Raw genomic sequence first — 24,700 nt, 5'->3', positions numbered from 1 at the left:
TGCTGCTTGAACACACACACACACACACACACACACACACACACACACACAAACACCACACCTGACAAGGCAGACTGAGCTGGTCATGGACCTGCTGCTGTCAGGAGGAGGCTGGCATGAAAGGCCTCGATCCATAGACAGCATGGCATTATTTCAACAGACAAGCTTACTTTGATTAGCATGTTACTACTGCTCATCACGAAGGCCTCACAAGACAGTGTGACAGAAAAGAGATATGAAATTTCAAAAGTTTTAAGTAGTGCTGTTTTTTCTCAGTTGCTGGGATAATCCCAATGTAGTTTTTGGTAAAAGAAAGTTAAAAGATCTGACTTGGGCATGAGTATAATGCAGATTTCCAGACTTAACTGAAGCCAGATCGTTTTCAGACATGCCATTTTTCCGCTTAGGAGCATCCTTCTATAGTAAAGTACTCAAGGAAGGACTTAAGGGGAATGATATATCACTGCAAGTTTAAAGTAAAACTTACTAGTGGTTGATGGTTAAACTGGAGTGTAACTTAACTTAAATTTAAAATTTGCCTCTTTCTTCCAGGTTGGGGAGAGCTTCCCAGTGTTCAACCCAAGTCGGAGCCTGCTTGGGGAGAGCCAGCAGCTCCAACATCAGCTGTGGACAATGGCACCTCCGCCTGGGGCAAGCCCCAGGGGGGAGTGGGAGGATGGGCAGACGGTGGCCATGAGCCCTCTGGACCCTATGGCAGAGCCAATGGACCCCCAGGTTCTGCATCCTGCAAGCCAGGTAATACCCATCAAGAGTAATTATTTTCAGTGATGCTTAGTGTCAACCACTGGAAATCAGCATGTACCAAGATGCAGGACTATGTTCAGTAACATTGATTGATAACTCACACAACCCTTCTGGCTGCTATACCTCCATAGCAAACTGTGACACGGAGCAGATTATTTTTTCAGGTTGGTTTCAGAGGTGCTGCTACAGATTGTGTGGCATTTAGAAAATGAAAACACTTTTTAGCTTTTCTGCTTCAGCCTGTTTGTATATTGTCAACTTGAAAATTAAGACATTTAAAATTTGAGTTGTGTCCAGTGGTACCACACCTCCTGTAAAAGACTGATTCCCAGTATGTGTTCAGTATCGCACTTAGTTGAAAGGACAAAAATCAGGAAATTTCTTCAGACCTCTGTACCATTTGTGCCAATTCTGAAGGTTTTTGTTGGTGCTACTGGAGTGTTGCTGGGATTAAAGCAATTCCACGCCTCAGTAGGTCTTGGTTATTTCTGCTGTTTGTATGAAATGTTGGAAATGGTAGAGGGAGGTGTAGGGGGAAAATACAGCATTGCAAATGGCAACAGTGGCACCAAGTGGCCAGATTGAAAATTACTTGCTGCTCACCCTCTGAAATGGATTGCATATCCTCAATGTGCATGTAAGAAATTTCACAAACAGTAAAACAATGTCACAGATAAGCCTTTGATATTATTTTTTAGTTGATAAGTATTTTTTTGGCCTTTTATATGGCTTTATTGATAGAACAGGCTCAAGGTAACAGGATGAGAGAGAGAGGGGGAGTGACACGCAATAAAGAGCCCCAGGCTGGGACTCGAACCTGGGGCTGCTGCAGCGAGGACGAGGCCCCAAGCCTTTGATATTATTTGATCTCTTTCTCAGGGCCCAAACCTATGCAAGATAGCTGGGGAAATGGAGGAGAGGAGATGGGCATGTCCACTGGCCAATGGGACACAGAGGATGGGGACATGTGGAACAGCCCCACCTCTCAGGAGAGCAGCTCCTCTTGCAACTCTTGGGGCAATGGACCCAAGAAGGGCCCGAGCAAGGTCAGAGAACACACCTGACTCTTAAACATACTGGCTGGTGTTAATGATGAGAATTGTTGTCATTTAAAAACATTTTTTTTATATTTTGCTCGTGTATTTTCAGGGGAAGATTGTCAACAAGCCAGATGAGGCTTGGATCATGAATCGCCTCATCAAACAGCTCACTGACATGGGCTTTCCGGTATGTTGCAATATATTTAGAAAGAAGTTCTCACACTGACACTCTCTTTTAGGCAGATGTGTCTTTCAAGTTTTTTTTTTTTTTTTTACTCAACTACGCCACAAACTTTCCATTCTTCAATCTCTGAAATTTGGATTAAACACAAAATTCCCTGCTCGGTGGAGATAAACCATCCAATGATAAATACAGTCATCTAAAATTGAGGAAACTGTTAAAAAGGCAGTAAATCTGTAGTCAGTGACAGGTCTATATTATCCATGTGTTACAGAGAGACCCTGCTGAGGAGGCTCTGAAGAGCAACAACATGAACCTTGACCAGGCCATGAGTAAGTTCACCAGCATCTTGTTTAGAGTCTTTGTCCCTGTGTCTGTATTGAAAATGCTAATATAACATGCATTTACTGAATGCGACAACACAAACTGATTTACGTTGTGTTAGAAAGTAGGCTTACATCAGAATTCAGTTCTTTTGCCGCATTTGCCCTTCAACAGGGAATACTGCCTAGCCATACTTTCTTACTAGTCAAATACCAGCATAGCTTAGTCTATAAAGACATATTGATATGTATACACGAAACAAAGGACGTTTGAAGTACATCTTGCAGTATATTTCCTGGTCTAAATTTGATAATTAATTTTCTCTCTGCTCCTAGGCGCCCTGTTGGAGAAGAAGACGGACCTGGACAAGCGGGGCATGGGCATGACTGATTACAGCAACGGCATGAACAAGCCCATGGTGTGTCGGCCCTCTGCACTCTCCAAAGACCCCTCTGACCGCAACTCCTTTCTTGACAAGGTAATTAAACTGACCAGCCATCAGACCTTTCCCAAACATGTGCCAGAGATGATGAGTATAGTTTTTGGGGGGTTTTTTTTCATATTTTTTGGGCATTTGCCTATTTTATTTTTATATTAATATTTTTGATTCATGCTTCAAAGAAAGGTTTAAGGATTGTTATCATCTTGTCTGTACAAATCATAATTTGATCTTCACTCACTCAATGAATCACAGTTGTGAGTTGTAATGCCTTTTTCTTGTCTTTTTATCGCCCGTCACCCACCCATTTTGCCCTTGTCCAGGATGGTGTTCTGTCAGATGACGCCCCCCCATCACCGTTTCTGCCTTCCCCCAGCTTGAAGCTCCCCCTGGCCAACAGTAGCCTTCCTGGGCAGGGTCTGGGACAGGGCAACCCGGGGCTGGCCATGCAAAACTTGAACAACAGACAGCAGGTAACACATCGTGCACACACACAGGTGCACTAAACTTGAGTCTGGAAAAATTACAGTATTACTCAATCAAAACTACCTTTTTTGTGCAGTGGTTATTTTATTGTTCTCTGTTTTGATGAGAAGTGAATGCAAATTGCAAGTATTTACACCAGTAACAATAATACACAAGCATTTGAGGCCTTGAATACATTGAAACAGCTGCTTTATTAACAACAGACTGGACTGACAGATCACTGTACCATTCCTTAGTCAGTGGAAAACCTTTTTGATCAACAGCATGTGTTTGTCACACTGCAAATGTATAAAATGTAATGACTTTCTGTAAAATTTAAGTGTATATAATTTAGTGATGGCAACAACAGATAAATCGTATTAGTTTAACACACACCACTCTACCTACATCCTCTCCCAAATCCCCACTTTTCTATTGCTCACTTATTGTGTGTATGACCTTGCCTGAAGTGCCCATTGAAATCAGATAGTTATGCTCTATCAAATATCGCCCCCAGAGGCAGCCATGGCCCAGAAAAATTGCAGTATGTCCTTGAAGCCCAAACAAAGGCACTGTAAGCAGGCCTTTTATTAAAATTTATTTAATAGAAAGACCTCTTCAACAACATGGAATCTGAAATCTGAATGAAAATCTGATGATGAATCAAAATAATGACAATTTTATGATCTAACAACTAGCTGCCTTTAGTTAATGTTCAGTATGTGGTTTGTTGCACAAGGTGTACTATGAAGCTAGACCTTGAGGGTAAATGCTTTGAAATATGTTTTCAGACATTTCTGTGTAGACTGGGAATATCATTGACCCATGCAAGGCTTTTGAGTGCACTTTAAGTTTTCTTTCTCATCCAGTTCAAGTGCACTCATTCTTGTATAGAACAAACAGATCAAATTGACAGTTGAATGCTCAACTCTTTGCTGGTCTGCTTGAGGTATTCTGTAACTGTTCTCTGAAGTGGTCAAGAATACAGTCCACACATTTCTTTCCAGTGCCGCAGCTTCTCAGTAAGGCAAAGCTCTCAAATGGATTCAGCAATTTGAACAAACATGGAGGTTTTTAAGAAGTTTCATTTTGCCTTTTTACTTCTCCTGCTTATAGATACCCAGTGGAATGTTTGGCAGTAGTGGAGCAGCACAAACCCGGGCCATGCAGCAGCAGCCTCCTCAGCCACCAGTGCCACCTCTCAGCTCCTCCCAGCCTAGTCTACGTGCTCAAGTGCCTCAGTTTCTCTCCCCTCAGGTAGATACAAGCACATAATGATGTGCATACCGGACGTGGATGAACTATTTGTCCAATAACAAGGGAACACGATTTGACACCCAAATTTGTAAATATTGATTTATCTACTAGTGCATCTTTCTACTGCATGTTGGCCCGTGGCCCCTGAATTTATGAATAAGGATAGGATTTATTTATGCTTCATAACAGGAATGTTGAAATATTTTTATTTTTTTTAAGTTATGAAAGCTCAGAACAATATCATAGACTTTAAGATTTATTCTCAACTTATTTTCTTGACACTTTCCAACACATGTTCAATCTGAGAGATAAGCTTTGTGATGAATAATTAAAAAACGGTATTATCATTTCAGCCTACAGGCCTCAACGCTAACTTTTCTAATAGTGGTTGCCAAGCTGGCGACCAGGCATCAGCTATTGGTTGTCAAACTGACAACTTTTACTTTGAGTAATTATGATACTATGCAGATATACATCATATTGAATAATGAAAATATGACTGAATGTTTAAAAGCTGTATTACAGTAACCAAACAAAATTCTTTGTAGTTGTGTTTTATGGAGAGACTGATTACTGTCCTGGCCAATTATGGGGGCAAATATTCATCATTTTTCCGATTATTGTGTTTTTTGTGTCTAAATTGCCTATAAAATGAGTTAATTTAAAAGTAAAGTAAAGCCAATTAACACTGAACAATCTGAGTCTCCAAAGTAAATAGTAACAATCTATTAGATATAAATGTGGTGGCAAATAATGGAAAATCTTAAGGATCTTAAATACCTTGAAATTGTACTTAAGAACAGTACTTGAGTAAAGTGTAGTTAGTTACATTCCACCACTGGTTATTCAAAATTTTGACTTTTGATTTAGATTTTTACCGCAAAAGTATATCGATTACAAATATTGGTCATCAGTTCCATGATTACTCATCACGTTGCCGGTATTGGCCCTGATATTTTATACTTCTCAAAACCATTACTGTCGAGCCCCGGCCTATCATATGCCTCGAAAAATACAAATTTTCTAAAAAATAAACCAGCAAAAATATATTGTGAAGACTGGTTATTTTCTGGGAACCATACTTGGCTCTTTGTGTTATGACTTCTCTGGCAGACCCTCACTTTTCATGTCTCCTCCTCCACGCGTTTAGTTGTGACTAGTTTTACCTAGCCCAAAGCTAATCTTGTGCAGTTGTTGTGATTTGCAATGACTAACTTGTCATCGCTCCTTTCTGCCTCCTCGTTCTTCTTCCCTTTCACCCCCCAGGTCCAAGCACAGCTCTTGCAGTTTGCAGCAAAAAACATTGGTCTGAATCCTGCACTTTTAACCTCACCAATAAACCCTCAACAAATGACTCTCTTGTACCAACTTCAGCAACTGCAAATGGTGAGTCAGAGTCCCTCTTTTCATCCTCAGTTGTAGCAAAGTGTGTGGTTTAGAATGTGTGGTGTGGACCTTTTTTAAATTGATCCAGGCTCTTATCTAAATGGAGATGAACCCAAGCCATGCCTCACCTTTTTTCTAGATGTTAGTTTTTAATGTAAATTCTGATATTGACTGACAATCCAAGAAGAATTAAGAATTTATCTATTTATGAAATAAGGGCCAAAATGGCTTAAATTAACAAAAAACCATCAGATTTTTCCTTCCATTAATGTATTTTCTTAAAAGTGAATTGTACTTTTTGTTCCTCTTTCAGGCGTACCAGCGTTTACAAATCCAGCAGCAGATGATGCAGGCGCAACGCAATGTTTCCGGCCCAATTAGACAACAAGAGCAGCAAGTGAGTCAACATAATGCATTGTTACACCCACAAGAAGTCTGATCATACAGGTCTTTCACTGTGTGACTGCATGTGATCACCAACTCATAACACTGACGCATCTCAACAATGATTTTGATTTTCATATGATCCCATAACAACACAGGAAACAACACACGTTGTAACCACGAGTTGCTCAAACTTGACGATATCTGCATGGGAACGGGTTACTTCTCTTTGAACATGACAAAAGGCTCTCTTGTGAAAAGGAGAAAGACTTTGTTCTCCTTTTTGTGGATATTTGGCTTCTTTTGTTAGACACATATCAGCAAGTGTTGAAAAAGAGGATCCTTTTGTGAAAACTCAGCTTTGCCTTTTATAATATTCTTATCATTCTCTATCACCTCTCCTTCTACCTTTTCTTTTCTGCGTTCACTTTAGTTTTCACTGCCCACTTTTATTTGTCCTTCACATTTTTATCCTTTGATTTACTCACTATTTCCCCATCTTATCTGTTTTTCCTTCTTCCTCTTTTCCTTATTTTTTCATCCATCTTGCTTATGCCACCAAATAATTTAACTCGTCTTTTTTTCCTCACCCTCCTTGCCCAAAACGTAATTTTATGATGCAGTGTTGTGACACTGTTTCTCCTCTCTCCCAGGTTGCACGTACAATCACCAACATGCAGCAGCAGATCCAGCAGCACCAGCGTCAGCTGTACCAAGCGCTGCTGATGAAGCAACAGCAACTTCCCTCTCATTCCTCCTCCTCTTGCTCCTCCGCTGGTCTGCATGCTCCCGGTGGCCCCACCGGAGGCCCTGGCTCCGGCAAATCAAACCTGGACCCCTTCACAGGCCCACACCAGGCTCCGGGCCTCGCCGACACTCTGCACACCAAAGAGCCGCCGTCTTCGCCCAATGCCTACAGCACCTACCCTCTCTGTGAGTGTGGAATGGGGCTAACATTAAATAATCTGACAAAATGTAGCTTGCTTGTTGAGAGTAGCAAGCAACGGCCCAAAGTTACTTTTCTTTAAATGATACATTCAGATTTACATTAGGGTTTAGATTTTGCTAATAGATGAAACTGCACTGACATTCTTGCATATTATGAATAAATTAAATGATTCCCTATTGTGTGTTTTCAGCTGGACTGAATCCAAACATGAATGTAAACTGCATGGAGGTTGGGGGTCTGTCCCTGAAGGAGCCCCCTCAGCCCCAATCCCGCCTGTCCCAGTGGACACACTCTAACTCCATGGACAGCCTCTCTGGCAACTCCTCAAACATGGAGAACAACCTCAATAAGCACGGTACGTTGAAGCAGAAACATGGGTAGGCATGCATTAATCACACATACACATATGCAGCCTTTAAAAAAATCATATAAATTAATTCCGAGGCTATCTAAATAAATGTTGACATTATACAGATTCCAGCTAATTTGTTGTGTTGTAAAGTACCACTATGTGGTACAATAGTTATTTTTTCTACAGGAGCGATGGATGAGCTTTTAAATGCAACGGTGAAGGTTCGAGTAACAGCAACTTTCTCAAGTGCTGTGAAACATGATTAGAGTTGATAACCCCAGCCACCAGCTCTGACACTCGACTTTCTTAGAAGTGTTTACAGCAGAGAAATTCAACAACTGACAGTTCTTGTTGTCACTTTGCATCTTTCATCACAATACTGGTCAGCATTTTCTCAATGTGTTTTTCACACATTCTATGCAAGCTCATTCAAAGCCAGAAACACTAACCCTGAGGTGTCACAATGCCTCCCATTTGCTGTGACACCTCAGACAGAAGCTGCTCTTTCTATTTCAGTTTGTAGTTTATCGATAGCTAAGATACACAACCTGCTTAACCTCTCCTCCTCATTCTTATTAATGTAGTACCATCAAAGTTAATACAAAGATCACACATGTTACACAAATGAATAATGTGCTAGCCACCTTCCAGAACACATTTGGATTGAATATTGTTTTGTGATGAGAAACTAACTGACTGACATCAACTTGTTGACTCCTACACTTTCCATTTACATTTGATATATCATCAGCTTCTGCTCTTGGCTTTTTCCCACACTATCTTACTTCAAGCTGATACTCAGATAAGAATTTTATCAGCCACAAACACTTTTTTTTAAAGTGTGCCTTCCCTTTTCTGAACTATTGGAGATGTATCCACGTCCTTGAATGACACTCAGAGCATCAGTAGATACCATAGAAATCTGTATTAATAGTATTGGCACTGAACTCTCAAGAGAACTCTGAAGAATCTCTTAAAATTTAGCTGATATATAAAATGACAACAAAATAAACTGCATACTCTTTTATAATTTTGCAATGTTTTCATGTTTTTTGCCTTCATTATAATAGGTAAACTAATTTCAGTTCATTCTCTCATTTGTCTTTGTGTACACTAGGTGCCATATCTGCTGCTTCTACCCTGGGCCCCCCTGGGAAGCCCCCCCAGCTGGAGGACTCATTCAGCCCTTACAATCTAATGTCCAGCTCTGAGTCCCCCACCAGCCCCCTGGTGCCCCCAGACAGCTGGGGTCAGGGCAAGAGCCCCAATGAGAAGATCTCCAATGGGACCAACATTAACTGGCCCCCAGGTGAGAACAAGATGCAAATGAATATTTGTTTAAACCTCTTCACATCACATCAAATCAAATCAATTGTATTTATATAGCCCAAAATTGCAATCACATTGCCTCAATGGGCTTTACAATCTGTACAGTGAACGACATCCTCTGTCCTAAGACCCTCGATTTGAGTGAGGAAAAACTTGCCATGTTGATGGAAAAAAAAAAAACCCTCTTTAAACATCCGTTGTCAACCCACACAGGTGTTTTCCCTTTCACCCCACTAATCTCATCCAATCTCCAACCTCACTATATTGTTAGTTTACCTGTGTCCATTAGGGCAAGACAACTTACCGTGTCATCATTCTTATTGGTATGTAGAGTTTTGTGACACCACACAAGTCCTTACAGGAAAATATACATCAGGGTTGCACCAGGGTAACAAGTATGAAGACAGTTGTAGTTGTAGGAATCTTGTGTGAATTGAACTGTGGTGAAGTCATGAGATGGCTCCTCAAGATCATTGTAGTAACAGGTCAATTTTTTTTAAGTTTGAGCACAAAATTAAGTAAAAAAATAGTTCTCAAACAGTGTAGCTAATGAACATTATCAGTAAATGACTCACAAAAATATAAAATATAAAAATGCCAAAAAACACTGGAGTTGGGCTTTAAGGAGTTTATTTTTCTCCCCCAGAGTTCTGCCCAGGTGTGCCATGGAAGGGCCTACAGAACATCGACCCAGAGAATGATCCCAACATGACCCCTGGCAGCGTCCCCAGCGGTCCCACCATCAACACCAACATCCACGACGTCAATCGATACCTCCTGCGGGACAGGAACGGAGGTATGAACAGAGGCAAGGCTACAAATATCTATTTAATATGATCAGATGTTAATGACCTCGCTGAGGCTACACAAGCTGACCCATGTTACTGTCTCCATCACACCACATGCCCCACTATCATGTGCTTGTACTGATGCATACATGAACTTGTTTTTTTTCTCTCCATCTCTGGTCATAACACTTTTACCTCTACGGCCATATAGCCACTTCCCCAGCTCCTCCGCTTCAGAATGGCTCTCTGCCTCCAACCAGCAGTGACTGGCCAGTCAGTGGCTACTCTAGCTCTTTCAGTCTGTCGTCCTCTGAAGGAGACAGCTCAGGTACACATCCAGAGTATCTTCCCTCCATGTGTGGACCTGCTAAACCTCCCCTCATCCTAATGGAAGCCCTGATACAACCTACTTATCCTTAACCTCACCCTGACCTGTATTCATGAACCTTCTTAACCCATAGTCACACCCAAACTTGTTCCCTCAGTGCCTTTAAACAAGACCTTTAGCGATACTAAGACCTCACCTAAACATGACCTTCAACTCTCTGTGCCTCTTTCATTCAACCCACAAAAAACAAGCTACACCCCAGCTGGTCATGACATCAGTAACACACCCTGTGTTTGTGTGTGTTTGTGTGTGCTTTAAGTTAGAAATTCACAAAGAAATCAGCTCTCTACTTTGTGAATGTGTAATTTTTGAGATGTGATTCTTAAAATGCACTGTTTGTAGGGAAATTTTCTAGCTTCTGCTTTTACAAAACATTTTAAGGAAGGCAGGGGTTCCACAGTGGTACTTGAAAGTGTTTGGCAGTGTTAGATATAGTTTCTACACACTCTTCAATAAGTAGTTGTGTCTATTTTAACGATGACTGAAATCACTTATTCAATTAAAAGATTTCAGTCAGTAGACACAGATGCACAACAATCCAATATGCAACTTGTTTTCCGTGTTTTTAAGTATTGGCTGATTGCAATTAATTGACATTCAGGAGAAAGGAAGCCACCCCTGAAATTTTTGTGGCATTAGCTGAACCAATGGGAGGATCAAGAATATACATAACTCGTTGTGAGCCTCTAGCCAACTTAGTTGTAACGATACATCTTCGTACATTCCTGATTTTTTCTTAACTGTCTGCCCATCCTCTCTCCATCTAAAGGTAAACTATCTGAGATGAAGTCCACCTGGTCCCCAGGACCCATCTCCCAGAGCCAAGCCTCTCTGTCCCATGAGCTGTGGAAAGTCCCTCAAGGGCCACGCAGTACCACAGCCCCTTCCCGGCCCCCGCCAGGCCTCACCAACAACAAGCCCTCCTCCACCTGGGGCGGCAACTCGCTGGGCCTGGCCCAAGGTTGGAGCGGCTCCTACTCCTCGGGTGAGCACTGGCTTGAAGATATAAACTCATGCACCATTCCTTCAGACTTTCCAACATGCAATCACAGCTGCATGTCAAAGCATAATATTGAAAGAGTTGTACCTTTTTATGTTGGCTGGCTAAATAAATTCTATACATGAGAAACACTGATAGGTGTATTACCATCTCTTTAGTCCATTCACTTCTAATGAAACAAATATGTTGCTAAGATTTTATGTGAGATTGCTGTTAAAAAAATGTTTAAAAATCTGTTTGCAGTCAGGTTAAATCAGAAGGGTTCAGCAATGCCTTGACTTGCAGAAAATTTGCACCAAAGAGAAAGCAACATAAATCACCTCTATGTGATATATTTCACACCCAAGCAAGCACAGGCATGAGTGAAGATGCATAGGTGTGGTGGAGTTCACATCTGTGCTGGAAGCACAAAGGCTTGCTGAACACCCTGTTAAACTGACAGCTTGAGGTTTACCGGTTCCTTTTAACATCAAACATGTGACCTTGTTTTGACATGACACGTCTAAAACATACAGATAGAAGAGGAAAGACTACTTGTAGTGGTGCAGACGAAAAATGCATTTAGTGTCACGTTTTTCCTCTGTTAAACTTTCTGACCTGTGGCACAGAGCTAATGTGCCTTGACAGTGGTTTGACAGGAAATTAGATTTCGACAGTTTCCATTTTAGAATTCTATTCTTTCTGTCTCGTACTGCCTTTGTCTTAAAGTTTTACACTTGAACCAGCTTTTAATTAAATGAGTATAAAATGAAAGGAAAAACCCTGCAGCTATACTATTTTACTTTTTCTTTAATAGTTTTTAATAAAACACTTAACATTATATTTGACTATGTCTACATGTCTGTTTCAGAGGGAACCACCTGGAGCACTGACAGCTCCAACAGGACCAGCAGCTGGCTGGTGCTGAGGAATCTCACCCCACAAGTACGTCTGCTGTGTTGCTAATTCTTACTAGATTGAAGCCACAGTGAATTATGAGTAGAGCCAGCATGTATATATTAGGAATCAAATCATGTCAATCAATCAAAAAACAGGTTAAGGTTGGGTTTAGGATACTCAAAATGTAAAAAAAAAAAATCATTGTTTTAGTAACTAATACTTGCATTTTATGGATTTATTTATTTGCAGAGTGGAAGAAAAACGTAAAATGTAATAAGTGAGGAAAAAATCTGTGGTCTTATGCAGATGTAATATGTGTATAACAGTACTCAAAAAAGGCATAAAAGAAAGAAAGAAAAGGATAATAATAGAGAATGGACAGTGAGTAAGGGAAATAAACGGTAAACAAAAACACAGTATAATATAGATAAGTAAGCTCATATTTGTTGTAACGCAATTTTTTGCCCTTTTCTTTTCTCTTGTGCTCCAGATTGATGGTTCCACTCTGCGGACCCTGTGCATGCAGCATGGCCCCCTGATCACATTCCACCTCAACCTGACCCAGGGGAACGCTGTGGTGCGCTACAGCTCCAAGGACGAGGCCGCAAAGGCCCAGAAGTCTCTGCACATGTAAGACCCAAATTAAGGAAATATTTGCCTACTGTCACTCAACTTCAGCTGCCTTTTTCTGTTGAAGTAACATATCAATACCAGAGAAAGAAAAAGGGGAACACTTAGGGAAAACCCAATGTTCTTGGTTTCTTATTTGGTGATTTCCCATAATGAGATCAGTTCAGTTTTCTCTCTGAGTGCAGACAATGTTATTTTTGCTTGTGGGCAGTCACATGGAAGAAGAGGTGGAGAGTCACGCTGTAGTCAGCTGTATTGTAATATTACAGTCAGTCTTTCAATAATCAAAGTGAAATGGGAGGCGACGCCAGTGTTCAGCCACTCTTGGGGCAGACTGGCTGTTTTTTAGATTTGTCAACCACTGCAGCTGGTTGTCATGGAAACTAAATGCAAAATGTATGACTTCATCATCAGCAGCACAAAATGTGGTGATGGCACCATCCTAAAAGGAATAATGGCGTGATCAAGTCTTTAAAAAAAGTAGTACCATTCGATTAAAATCTATATCATGTTTATGCTGTCCCATTTTTACAAAACATACAGAACATACTTTCATGAAACGTATTCGTTCCTTATTCCTGGCTAAATTATTGTTGTAAGATGAATAATTTCCCCTTTTCTCCTCTGTAAGGTGTGTGCTTGGAAACACCACCATCCTAGCGGAGTTCGCTGGCGAGGAGGAGGTGAACCGCTTCTTTGCACAAGGCCAGTCGCTAGGGGCAAACACCACTAGCTGGCAGGCCAACCCAGGAACCAATCAAAACCGGATGGGGGCAGCACAGTCCCACTCTATCGGCCAGTGGAGCAGCGGTGGCGGTGGAGGCAAGTCTAGCGGAGGCGACCTTCTGTGGGGTGGGGTGCCCCAATACTCTAGCCTGTGGGGACCTCCGGGCGGGGAGGATGCCCGCGTGATCGGGAGCCCCACCCAGATCAACACCCTGCTGCCTGGTGATCTGCTCAGTGGGGAGTCCATGTAGGGTGATGCCACGATACACTAACCAACCAACCAACCAACCCAGCACCACCACCATGTCATGTAAGCCATTGGTGGAGGGTGGAATGGGGAAAAAAATACAAAAAAAACAAAAAAAAAAACAGGAGCAAACCCAAGCAAATCATGTGGCGATAATCAGTATCAATTAGAACTGTTATAAACTGTGAATAGTAAATCAGAAGGCTGGGGTCCCAACCACACAGACTGCAGACTCCAGACCTTCTGTTTTACTTTTGTCCTTATTTTTTCTTTGGTTTACCTTTGTTGGAAGAAAAAAAAAAGCAATTTTTTTTTTCTTTTGGTATTGTTGAAATGCATCATATAAAGACAAACTGAAACGAGAACACAACACAAAGAAACCTTTTAAGTGTTTTTAGTTTTTCCATTAGTATACATGACATTCTGTGTGAAGTGTTTTTAGGAGAAGCAATCAAAGCTGCCATCTGAGACTTTCCTTTTCCCTCCAAAAAAAACAAAACAAAAAACAAAAAAAAAAAAATCATCCCAAAATAAGACTTAAAAACGACCATTCCCAGCATGTCCATGGCCAATGATGTGGTTCAAAGACCTTTACTAGTTACGTTAACGTTTGTTTCTCAGCACTAATATTAGCCTTAAGTGCTCTCTGGCCCAGGTCCTTCCCAAGCCGCCTTTTTTTTTGTTTTTTAAAGTTTGTTTTGTAATTGAAGAAATAGCTGAAATCTTGCACAGTTTCACCCTCTGAGCCAGCGAGTGGTACAGGACATGACTGGTGACCAACTCTGTCACTGGGCAGTAAGAAGGCCTGGCCACGTGACTGGCCCTACCAATCATCAGCTTAATTCTTTTAATTTCTCGAAGGGATTGTCTTCTTTTTAGACCCAAGCGCATTTTTTTGATATCTATCACAACATAAAAGCTGAGAGAAGATTATTTGTCAACCTCACTGCGTGTCTCCGTACATGTCTATGTACTGTATGTCCGGTGGCACCTAATCATTGACGTCTACAATTCCAGATCCTTCTGGTCACCTTCAACATGGAACCCAGTCACTCACGGGGGCTTTGTTGAATTTTCTAGTGTCCGATTTTGTTATGAAGCCCAGCTGTATGTACGGTCCGCCAGTTTTCGGAGGAAAAAAAGAACACAATTTCACCTTCATGTGACAGTTACATTGTGCAATATACACCATAGACCTTTCTTCCGTCCATACTCTATGTCCACCGGAGCTGGTTTCTCTTTTGTTTTTTTGGTTGTTGCTGATTGCAGCAAAAGACTTCAGAACTTCAAAAAAAAACCTTACCCCCTTTTCAAAACTTGGATTCCCTCCAGGCCGCCGATCCCCCTGAAAATTGTTGGGAAAACTCTCTGCAAAGAGGAAGAAAGCAGCTGTTAAACGTGTGCATGCAGCAAACTGTACTAGAGAGTGACACTGGGTACACAATAATGCACACTTCCTCTCTGCATGCCACAGCCACACCCAACAGAGACTGAATCCACAGCAGGGATCGGATGGTTCTGGGTATCTGGCACAATACCAAATAAGAGGGGTTTCTCCTAATGCAGTAGACCTACGAGTGTTCCTTGCGTTTGGTACTGTACAAACAGAAGAGACTAAGACTTTTATAAAATTCAAAGGGTTTTATCATAGCACTTATGAAGAGCAAATCGCTTCAACTGCAATCCAATAAATCAAAAAAGGAGCAGCAAAAACATTGAAAACAACAGAAAAAAATACTGCTCTTTTATGTACTATATCTATTCCTTGGAAATGTGTCTGCCGTTGTTCCTCTGGTAGCAGGATGAAGGGAAACAAAACTGAAATGTACCATTGGACTTTGTGGGGGAAAAAACTGCAGTCTATGATTATCTTTTTTTTCCTTCTTTGAACAATATCAAAGTGTATATCACTGTTACTCCAAATGTTTAGCCTTGTTCTGTTTGGAGGCACTAGACTCGCAATGTCAGCTGTCTCTGACGCCCGCTGGCCAGTCGGGAGTCAGGAAGGGAGTGGGGAGCGTCCACCGAGTGCCTCTCTGCTGTGGTCCTCTGGGTGTCAAGCGGCAGTCCCACAGCGCAGCACTTCCTCCTGGGCTCCACTTGACCCTCCCTCGGCTCAGCTCCTCCAAGACATGGCCAATCACGGCTCTCCGCCACTCACGGCATCTCTGACGGGGGATGGGGTGGGGGGGCCGCCACCGCTCGACCCTGCTGTCGTTCCTGCCCCCTTCCCCATCTCTCAGTTCTTTGACACAAAGATCACTTTAGCTGGAAGATGTTATAGTCATATTTCTGGAATTTTTGCCAGTGTACTTTTGATTTTTTTTTTTTTTTTTTTTTTAAAAGATCGTTTGACTTTATTTTTTCTTTTCAATGTGTTATATTGTTATTTTTGTCTACATGCAGTGGTCTACAAAAATACTGGCTGCTGAACTAGCCCTTCACTGTTCATATGCAGAAACACTTTGGTCAGAGGTGCCTCTGTATGTTCATCCTGTGTATTGAATGCAAAACGAGGATCAATACTACAGAGCGTTATTGATTGTCTATTTGTTTTTAACTGATCATGCTTTTGTGTTTGACAGTATTCTGTAGTACTTCCAGGTAGTATCTTGAGATGTGTAAAAATAGGGTGTCTCAGACAAGGGGGGGTGTGGGTGTTTGTCGCTCCAAGCTGCTCCGCCTGCCCGCAGGCTGTCCCCCCTTGCCCTTTGCCTAGCTGCTACGCTATGACCTCCTCTCCTCCTCATCCACCTCAAACCAGACCCAGTAGCCCTCCCCTGCACCAGGCACCAACAGGCCCTCCTATCTGTTTCTATGCAAAAGACTAGAGGCTGAGGCCCTTTACAGCATGCCAAACTTGACTTGGGAATGAGCACTCCTCCCAGACCTTGGCAAACCCCCCCACCCCCACCCCACCCCCCGTGCGCTTCTGTCAGCACTTCAGAATGGCCGCCGTTTCTGTAAAGTCGGGCCAAGCCACCAGAGCACTGTCATGTACTAAAGTCCAAACACTTTATCAAAGGTCAGCCTTTCTCTCTGCGCTGAAGACACTTCTGTCCAGCTTGATCTCAGGGTAGGGGAGTTGATGATACCAAGTATGAGATGCAGCTCTCCGTATCTGTCCTTTCTACTGTGAGAGCAAAGTCTTAAATTAAAAGGCCATCTGCGCAACTATATTTACAGACCTCATGCCTCGACCGAATCCTAATTGGAAGGGAAAAGGCTTGTATTGATCCTTTTCTCTAAAGGTGCCCTGTTGTTACTGTTTTGGGGCCCCTCATTGCATGTAAAGATGCCAACGTAATGTGCCAATATAAATTTGCTGTGTCATACTGTATCTTTATAGAGAGCACTTCTGTTCCTGTTTGGAGGAGCTTTGATAACCTTTGCAGAGGGTGCAGCGGGGGACAGAAGGGATCAAACAAATGGGCGGCAGCATCACACCCTTAAACGACTGAGATTTTTTTTTTTTTTTTAATGATTTTGTGGGGAATGCCCCATGCTAAGGAGAAAATCTTTACTCAGTTGGGGGTTCCAGTTTGCTACAGTGCACAGTTGATGATGGGTAATCCCGGGTACATATTTTTTTAAAAACCAAAAATGAAATCGCATTTTAACGTCATTTTTATGAAGTTTGACATAAAAATCTTAAAAATGCTTAAAAAATCTAAATGAAAAAAAAAGATCTATAATATGTTAAAGCTCTGCACTTCTAGCTGAAACGTCTCCGGTCATCAGCCTCTACTACCACCATCTAAAGGAGTAGACTGGTGGCCGGGGTGCCTTTTTTTGTGGATGCTGTATTTATCTTGTTTTTATGTTGTGTGTCCTGCTCAAAGCGGGGCCCGCTGAACTGTACATTTCCACAGACCCAGATGGCTTGGGCCCACTGTATCAGCCTCACTCTCCTCATTCTGCATCAGCAGGAGGGGAGGGGCACATTTCAAGAGGTACAAAGTCTTAAAAAAACATTTTAAAAAAAGTTTTAAAAATTACAAAAAAAAAAATAAGAAAACGGGAAAAGGCTACCTTTTCAGGACTCGCAGTCCTGCAGCACACAAGCAAAAATCACTATTGCCTGTTTCTGTAACTGCCTTGATCCAAGCTCAGACAGACCCAATAGCCGAGGACCTCCCAGCATCCTGTACTAACTGGAGAACCCTGACAGTGAAGGGGGTTTCCCATGCTGCACCAGCATCGAGAGGCTCTCCTCTCTACAGCTCTGTTCTAGATAACAGTATATATGTATACACTACATATATATATACGTATATACTGTGAGTATGGTGTGTGGTATCACCTCTTCAGACTTCTTGGATCGTAACCTCTGAAACTTTTCGTTGTTGTTTTGAAAGGTCTTGGTTTAATACAACTGAAAATGAGCAATATGTATTTTCCCCGCAAATAAGTGATACGAAGGAAAGAATTCGGGTCCGGTGTGAACTGATACTTGATTGATTGAAAGCTACGTCTTTCTTATACAGAGTCAGATATGCACGTTCTGGTTTAGACGACATATTACAGTACTTTGAAGTGCTTGTACTGTATATATGTATATTTGTTTGTTAATTAGCCAGTCTAAAAGCCCAGCCCAAGCAGTTGATAAAACAAATCACAAACATATCAAAACAAAAACAAAATATTGAACACAAATACTTGAATCATGGAGCGCCAATAACGTAATGTGAAGTCAGTAATTCTTTTTTTTTTGTTCTCTCCATCTGACAGGTACACTTAGGGGCTTTTAGAGAATATTACAAATGTATTGCATTAAGTTACAAATACAAAATCTTTGGAGAAAAAATGCAAAAGTCATCTTAGATGTGTGCTTGAACGTCAGATGTTTGTATGAATGTGTGCGCAAAAAACTGTGTGTGTACCAGGCACATGGCCTGCTGTTACGTTCCACTCAGTATGTTATATTTTGTCTGTTTTTATCTTTTTTTTTGTTGTTGTTTTTCTGTCAAAAACTATTCTGATAGACATTGTTATTATCTTCTAACGTTGCACTGAGTGTCTTCTACCCCTCACTCAGCTAATCGTAGATAAACGAGTCTAAGTACGGAGGGGAGATGGTGACAATTCATGTGTACATGTTTACTCAAGGACTTAATGGATTTTTTTTTTTCATTCTATCTGTAAAAAGTTTATCTACCTTATAGTGGCTTTTATTGTGGAATAATCCAATACAAGGATTATCATTGAGTATTGCACCATTTTGTTCCAATTATACAAAAAAATGAGAAAAAAAAATCAAAAAAGATAAAAGTGCAAAAAAAACTAAAAAATCAAAAGAAAAATGGGAAAAAAACAAAGAACTGTGGCCATAGATAGCTGTAGAAGGACTAGTAATCCCTTATGTTAACTTCATGGAGAAATGGAAAGGGATAAAGTGTGGGAGGTGAGTTTGTTACAAGACTCATTTCAGAGGTGCCTATCTTTTCTGTTTTTTGTTGCAAAAGTCACCTGTCGTTTACAAGCATTTCATTTGTCTGAAGTTCAAGGAAATAGGATAGAAATTTTTAACAGGAATGTTTAAAAAAAAAGGACAAATTTCATCTTCCATCAAATATGGACATGAAAAACTTGCAAAATGAAGATTTATGCTACTTTAAGAACTCTGGGATTGATCAGTGTTGTGTCATATTTCAAGTTTTGATTTCAGTGTCGACAGACTATCTCTGTATGTATTTGAGTTGTGATTTTATGTTCTCTGTAAGCGACGCAGTTTGCTCACTATCTTGCACACTCAAAAAAAAAAAATGAGAAAAAAATGATGTGGATTATGTCTCAGGAAGGCCAGGGTTCCAGATACCAACTCCATCATTTCTAGGTTTAAATGTTCTTGTGAAATAAAAGCAACTGAAAACAATTAAAACTCCAAGCAAGCACTGAAGGTTATGAGTTTAACAGAATATAGAGAGTACCATTGTTTTTTTTAAAACAACAAGTTCGTAGCAAGTTATATATTTACCAAATAAGACTGAGAATCAACTTTGAATAAAGTGGAGTGCTTTACATGTGAAATCTAAGTAGAAATCGCTTTACATTTTAAACAACGATCAATGGTTTTGATTGTCAAAAAGACAGTGACAGAAAATGCATTTGTATGTTTTGTTCTTTCCATCCTGTAGTTCAGGAGCATCGTGCAAGAAGTTATGTTTGTTTTTAATCATCTCTCCTGTCTGCTAACATGTCTGTTCCTGTGACAGGTATTCAATAGTTGAGAGATTTCTTAACATGTAACAGATGGTTGTCGGAGGCAGATTCAAGTGGAGGAATAAAGCTGGTTTTTAAAGGATCATGATCTATGCACAAGTGGGAGGGAAGAGTCCAAACCCAGCTGCTGTACTGCGGGCGTTTGTCGACTCACACTCTGGGGTTCAGGGTTCGATGTAGGGTTGTTCTTGTTTTGTCTCTTGCTCAAATTTCCTCCACTCTACTTTCTCCCCCTCCCCTCCCCCGTCATTATTATCATCATCATCATCATAATGTTTTAGCAAAACTTTACATTGCGTCGCCATGCTGTGTAATCCTTAACCAATGAGCGCTTATCCTTCTGCTAAAGCACTGTGGGTTGTACTGAAAAAAAAAAAGCCCATGACTTTCAAGGCTGTCTGTTTTTTAAAGGGGAGGAGGGTGGGTGGGGGAATGGGGGTACTTTGCCTTTGCCTTTCTCTTTATTTGAAAAAAAAAACATTAAGGAAAATGTCTGTAACTGAAATACAAAGTTGTGGCTTTTAATGTTGTTCTTTTTTCTCCTCATAGAATGTGATTGTTAAGGACATGCACCGAAAAAAATGTTTCCATGGATTGTGGAGCTTCTTTCGGACTATATTAATAAATTACAAATTTTCTTGGCTGTTACTGTGTGTCTTGTCCCTTTCATTTTTAATGGGCTCCTAGTTTGCTTCACATATGATTCAGAATTATATTAAAGTACTTTATTTTTTATTTTTAGTACTGCATACTGGATATAAGCACAATAAAGAGATGGAAGTGAATATTTAATGTTCAATATGTTGGGGATGGGTGATATGAAGGTGTATAAGCAATGTAGAAAATTAAGTAACAGGAATGCTTTAGGGAAATATTGGACTTTCATATGACTTTTAGCATCAATGTGTTAATGAACTTTGATTCGTCAGTTATTTAAAGGTGCCCTGTGGGGTTCTTGACCAATCATGACCCACGTGCAGTGATGACTTTTTAAGGGCATCAGTGTGCTTCATCAGAACTGCCTCAACAACCAAGTGCAACACTTTGCGTCAAGCCATTTTTAGTCGCATTTTTAAAGGATTGACCACAAAATTTGAAAAAACTTAATACTTAAGTAAGCTCTGACATAGTGCACATTGAACTCGCATGACTGATAAGCTGTTTCTGCTTGAAGAGAAGAAGCTGTTTCCTCTGTTAACAACTTCCTAGATATAAACACCATTACTAACTGACATAAGAGTAATTACAACTTGCACAGTTCCAAGATATTGCTGAAGACGTCTACATTTTTCTCTCATAGATGGCCAAAACGACTGGTTTTATTTACTCCTCTTCTTTGAGGTTTATTGGCTTCTTATGCTCTGTTTATTACAACCGTGCATAACATAGCTGATACCACCAGCTTCTGATGAAACAGTGCTATGTGTAGCCTAGTCCAAACAAGTTGACGGAAACACTTCTAATTTGCTTTTTCTTTTTTGTGACATTTTAAAAGTTTGCTTCCAATTCAAATGAAAATTAAGACAGAAACACAGCTTATGAATGTCTTCCTGAAGAGGCTGTGTGAAATAAGTAAATCAATTAATATGTACCATTTATCTATTAAGAAATGCCTTGATAGAAAAAAAAAGTTTCTGAAATTGGTCGTTTTATTTAACCAAAATGATTCTGCTAATTTTAGCAGTTAGTTAGGTAAAGGTACAATCAGTTTTGCTGTCAAATGACCTGTATGTGGTTAAAGCTTTACAGCAGATTTTAAATTCTCAACAACAACTGACATTTTTTTTTTTTTTTTATGTCATTTTTTTCTCTGATTTTATTTCATGCTATGTTTTTGTTATGGTCAGTTTTAATTATATTTTATGCAGGTGGTGGTACAGAGGGCCTTGCAGACCCAGATCAGGAACAGGTACCCAGCTCAAGCTCTCTAAGAAGAGCCTGCTCGTGGCATGCAGCCTGAACTGATGTAACTTTTTTTTTTTATTGAAGAATTTCTTCTTCAATGAAAGTGGGCGAACCGGAGTACCCGGAGAAAACCCGTCGCAGCACAGGGATGCCAAATGCGTGTGTCTAAGCAAGTCTCTGTTCCTGAGCATGGATCTGGGCCTTAGAAGAACTTTCTGTACCATTTCTTCTTTTTCTTCTTCTTGCTCATTAGATCTTCCAGCTGGGCCTTCATGGAGCTTTCTTTCTCCTCCCACTCCTGGGAGGGTGTCGAGGGTGTCGTTCTTGTGTTTCTGCTCGTCCAGCTGAGCTCTGGATTTCTCCATGTCCTCCAGCAGGGAGGTTTTCTCTTGCTGCCAGCGACTTGGTCTCCAGCAGATCCTCTGCCTTTTTCAGGGCAGATGCGACCTTCCTGGTTTCTGCCTCATGTTCATTCTGAGCCTTCTCCATCTTCTCGGACATTGTTTCAAGCTGTGATTCCAGATCTCTGATCTTCTTTAAGTTCAGATTATTATCCTCATGCATCTTTTGTACTGTGCCTTTGAGGGTCCTGCTGTAAGAAGTCTTTACATCAAGATCATCCAGAGTGTCAGACAGTTTCTTACAGAGCACTTTGATCTGTGATTTCATTTCCTCCTTCTCCGTCTTTGAGGAGTGGACATTAGCTTGGCTGTCGATGCTTTTCAGAGCAGCCACGAGGGTGTCGTTCTCGTGTTTCTGCTCGTCCAGCTGAGCCACATAGAGAGCTCTGGATTTCTCCATCTCCTCCAGCAGTGAGGTTTTCTCTTGCTGCCAGCAGAGGCACTTGGTCTCCAGCAGATCCTCTGCCTTTTTTTTTTTTTTTTATTGAAGAATTTCTTCTTCAATGAAAGTGGGCGAACCGGAGCACCCGGAGAAAACCCGTCGCAGCACAGGGATGCCAAATGCGTGTGTCTAAGCAAGTCTCTGTTCCTGAGCATGGATCTGGGCCTTAGAAGAACTTTCTGTACCATTTCTTCTTTTTCTTCTTCTTGCTCATTAGATCTTCCAGCTGGGCCTTCATGGAGCTTTCTTTCTCCTCCCACTCCTGCTCCTTTTCTTGCAGCATCTTCTTAAGATCTTCTGTGTCCTGAATGAGTGATGTCTTTAACTCCTGCCACTCAACTTGATGACCCTGTAACTCCTGCTCAACATTCCTCAGAGCAGCCACGAGGGTGGCGTTCTTGTGTTTCTGCTCGTCCAGCTGAGCTCTGGATTTCTCCATGTCCTCCAGCAGGGAGGTTTTCTTTTGCTGCCAGCAGAGGCACTTGGTCTCCAGCAGATCCTCTGCCTTTTTCAGGGCAGATGCGATCTTCCTGGTTTCCTCTTTGTGTTCCTCAAGCTGGGCTTGATGGGAAGCCTGAGATCTTTTCACAGCCTCCTTCTCCTCCAGTTGCATTTCCTGCAGAGTTTTCTTGAAGTCTTCTGTGGCCTGAATGAGGGATGTCTTTTCCTGCTTCCACTTAATACGTTGGCTGTCGAAGCTTTTCAGAGCAGCCACAAGGGTGTCATTCTCGTGTTTCTGCTCGTCCAGCTGAGCCACAAAGAGAGCTCTGGATTTCTCCATGTCCTCCAGCAGGGAGGTTTTCTCTTGCTGCCAGCAGAGGCACTTGGTCTCCAGCAGATCCTCTGCCTTTTTCAGGGCAGATGCGATCTTCCTGGTTTCCTCTTTGTGTTCCTCAAGCTGGGCTTGATGGGAAGCCTGAGATCTTTTCACAGCCTCCTTCTCCTCCTGTTGCATATCCTGCAGAGTTTTCTTGAAGTCTTCTGTGGCCTGAATGAGGGATGTCTTTTCCTGCTTCCACTCAATACGTTGGCTGTCGAAGCTTTTCAGAGCAGCCACGAGGGTGGCGTTCTCGTGTTTCTGCTTGTCCAGCTGAGCCACATAGATAGCTCTGGATTTCTCCATGTCCTCCAGCAGGGAGGTTTTCTCTTGCTGCCAGCAGAGGCACTTGGTCTCCAGCAGATCCTCTGCCTTTTTCAGGGCATATGCGACCTTCCTGGTTGATGCCTCATGTTCATTCTGAGCCTTCTCCATCTTCTCGGACATTGTTTCAAGCTGTGATTCCAGATCTCTGATCTTCTTTAAATTCAGATTATTATCCTCATGCATCTTTTGTACTGTGCCTTTGAGGGTCCTGCTGTAAGAAGTCTTTACATCAAGATCATCCAGAGTGTCAGACAGTTTCTTACAGAGCACTTTGATCTGTGATTTCATTTCCTCCTTCTCTGTCTTTGAGGAGTGGACATTAGCTTGGCTGTCAATGCTTTTCAGAGCAGCCACGAGGGTGGCGTTCTCGTGTTTCTGCTTGTCCAGCTGAGCCACATAGAGAGCTCTGGATTTCTCCATGTCCTCCAGCAGGGAGGTTTTCTCTTGCTGCCAGCAGAGGCACTTGGTCTCCAGCAGATCCTCTGCCTTTTTCAGGGCAGATGCGACCTTCCTGGTTTCTGCCTTGTGTTCATTCTGAGCCTTCTCCATCTTCTCGGACATTGTTTCAAGCTGTGATTCCAGATATTTAATCTCCTGTAACTTCAGATTCTTAAACTCTTGAAACTCGTCCACTGTGCCTTGAAGCTCCTTGTTCTTAAAAAGCAGCACTACAAGAGCAGTCTGAGCCTTCTCCATCTTCTCGGACATTGTTTCAAGCTGTGATTCCAGATCTCTGATCTTCTTTAAATTCAGATTATTATCCTCATGCATTTTTTGTACTGTGCCTTTGAGGGTCCTGCTGTAAGAAGTCTTTACATCAAGATCATCCAGAGTGTCAGACAGTTTCTTACAGAGCACTTTGATCTGTGATTTCATTTCCTCCTTCTCCGTCTTTGAGGAGTGGACATCAGCTTGGCTGTCGATGCTTTTCAGAGCAGCCACGAGGGTGGCGTTCTCGTGTTTCTGCTCGTCCAGCTGAGCCACATAGAGAGCTCTGGATTTCTCCATGTCCTCCAGCAGGGAGGTTTTCTCTTGCTGCCAGCAGAGGCACTTGGTC

The 24,700-nt window shown here is 41.6% G+C and overlaps 1 protein-coding gene across 1 annotated transcript in view; it reads left to right on the top strand.

The window, feature by feature from the left end:
- Positions 1-20,399, top strand: part of tnrc6c2 (trinucleotide repeat containing adaptor 6C2) — a 57,425-nt gene extending 37,026 nt beyond the window's left edge. Inside the window, exons 6-23 of the mRNA XM_073468928.1 lie at positions 553-756; positions 1,645-1,811; positions 1,915-1,992; positions 2,261-2,318; positions 2,646-2,788; positions 3,073-3,222; positions 4,331-4,471; positions 5,738-5,857; positions 6,171-6,254; positions 6,895-7,174; positions 7,381-7,545; positions 8,660-8,851; positions 9,518-9,667; positions 9,871-9,987; positions 10,817-11,032; positions 11,898-11,971; positions 12,417-12,556; positions 13,188-20,399. Of these exons, the coding sequence (XP_073325029.1) occupies positions 553-756; positions 1,645-1,811; positions 1,915-1,992; positions 2,261-2,318; positions 2,646-2,788; positions 3,073-3,222; positions 4,331-4,471; positions 5,738-5,857; positions 6,171-6,254; positions 6,895-7,174; positions 7,381-7,545; positions 8,660-8,851; positions 9,518-9,667; positions 9,871-9,987; positions 10,817-11,032; positions 11,898-11,971; positions 12,417-12,556; positions 13,188-13,533 (2,825 nt within the window). The 3' untranslated portion in view covers positions 13,534-20,399. The remainder of the gene's footprint in view (positions 1-552; positions 757-1,644; positions 1,812-1,914; positions 1,993-2,260; positions 2,319-2,645; positions 2,789-3,072; positions 3,223-4,330; positions 4,472-5,737; positions 5,858-6,170; positions 6,255-6,894; positions 7,175-7,380; positions 7,546-8,659; positions 8,852-9,517; positions 9,668-9,870; positions 9,988-10,816; positions 11,033-11,897; positions 11,972-12,416; positions 12,557-13,187) is intronic.
- The last annotated feature ends 4,301 nt before the right edge of the window (positions 20,400-24,700 follow it).

Source organism: Pagrus major, chromosome 1 (assembly GCF_040436345.1).
Source record: "Pagrus major chromosome 1, Pma_NU_1.0".
Lineage (NCBI taxonomy): Eukaryota > Metazoa > Chordata > Actinopteri > Spariformes > Sparidae > Pagrus > Pagrus major.
The sequence above is the reverse complement of the archived record's forward strand: the minus strand, read 5'-3'. Positions and strand labels throughout refer to the sequence as shown.